This window comes from Limulus polyphemus, unplaced genomic scaffold, assembly GCF_000517525.1.
Source record: "Limulus polyphemus unplaced genomic scaffold, Limulus_polyphemus-2.1.2 Scaffold11125, whole genome shotgun sequence".
NCBI classification, from domain to species: domain Eukaryota; kingdom Metazoa; phylum Arthropoda; class Merostomata; order Xiphosura; family Limulidae; genus Limulus; species Limulus polyphemus.
Window position 1 is genome coordinate 1 of NW_013676735.1, and position 1,216 is coordinate 1,216.

At 37.1% G+C, this 1,216-nt stretch overlaps 1 protein-coding gene across 3 annotated transcripts in view; it reads left to right on the forward strand.

Moving 5' to 3' along the window:
- Positions 1–774: 774 nt before the first annotated feature.
- Positions 775–1,216, forward strand: part of LOC106476652 — a 14,098-nt gene continuing 13,656 nt past the window's right edge. For all 3 annotated transcript variants that reach the window (XM_013937294.2, XM_022380461.1, XM_022380463.1), the window contains exon 1: positions 775–1,008. In XM_013937294.2, the coding sequence (XP_013792748.2) occupies positions 981–1,008 (28 nt within the window). In that variant the 5' untranslated portion in view covers positions 775–980. The remainder of the gene's footprint in view (positions 1,009–1,216) is intronic.

A 1,216-nucleotide genomic window follows, 5' to 3' on the forward strand; every position in this document is an offset into this window, starting at 1 on the left:
CTAACTGTACAACAGTCCCTCTATTTCATGACACATTCAGCACCAATTAAACTGTACTAACTGTACAACAGTTCTGTTTCATGACACATTCAGCACCAATTAAACTGAACTAACTGTACAACAGTTCTGTTTCATGACACATTCAGCACCAATTAAACTGAACTAACTGTACAAGTCCTTCTCTGTTCCATGACACATTCAGCACCAATTAGACTGAACTAACTGTACAAGTCCTTCTCTATTTCACGACACATTCAGCACCAATTAAACTGAACTAACTGTACAACAGTTCTTCTCTGTTTCATGACACATTCAGCACCAATTAAACTGAACTAACTGTACAACAGTTCTTCTCTGTTTCACGACACATTCAGCACCAATTAAACTGAACTAACTGTACAACAGTTCTGTTTCATGACACATTCAGCACCAATTAAACTGAACTAACTGTGCAACAGTCCCTCTATTTCATGACACATTCAGCACCAATTAAACTGAACTAACTGTACAACAGTTCTGTTTCATGACACATTCGGCACCAATTAAACTGAACTAACTGTACAACAATTCTGTTGCATGACACATTCAGCACCAATTAAACTAAACTAACTACACAATTGTTCTATATTTCATGATATGGTAATATTTCATACTGATGTTAACTTTTTACAGTGTTCTCCAACTTAAAAGTTGAAATTGTAAGCAAGATAACAAGACTTGATTAGTATTTTAATGTGAGAGGTAGATATAAGCTCCATATATTTTGAATTAACTAATGTTTCTCAAATTACCAGTCTGTAGAAGTTGTTCGAGAAAGTGAAAGAGAAATTGGTCAGCCACAAGCAGCTGCTGGTTCTCAGAATACCACATCACCACCCGGATGGCAACACTTCTCTCGTCATATTCAAAACCAATTGGACCAAACCAATAACCTCTGTCAGTCTATCTTACGAGACCAGCAAGCTCTAACTAATATATTCATGTCCTCGCACCCATCTACTGGTACAGGTAACTAAAGTTTAACCCTTTCTGGTTCATAGCAAGCTCTAACTAACATATTCATGTCCTCTCACCCATCTACTGGTACAGGTAACTTTCTGGTTCATAGCAAGCTGTAACTAACATATTCAGGTCTTCACACCCATCTATTGGTATAGGTAACTTTCTGGTTCATAGCAAGCTCTAACTAACATATTCATGTCTTCACACCCATCTA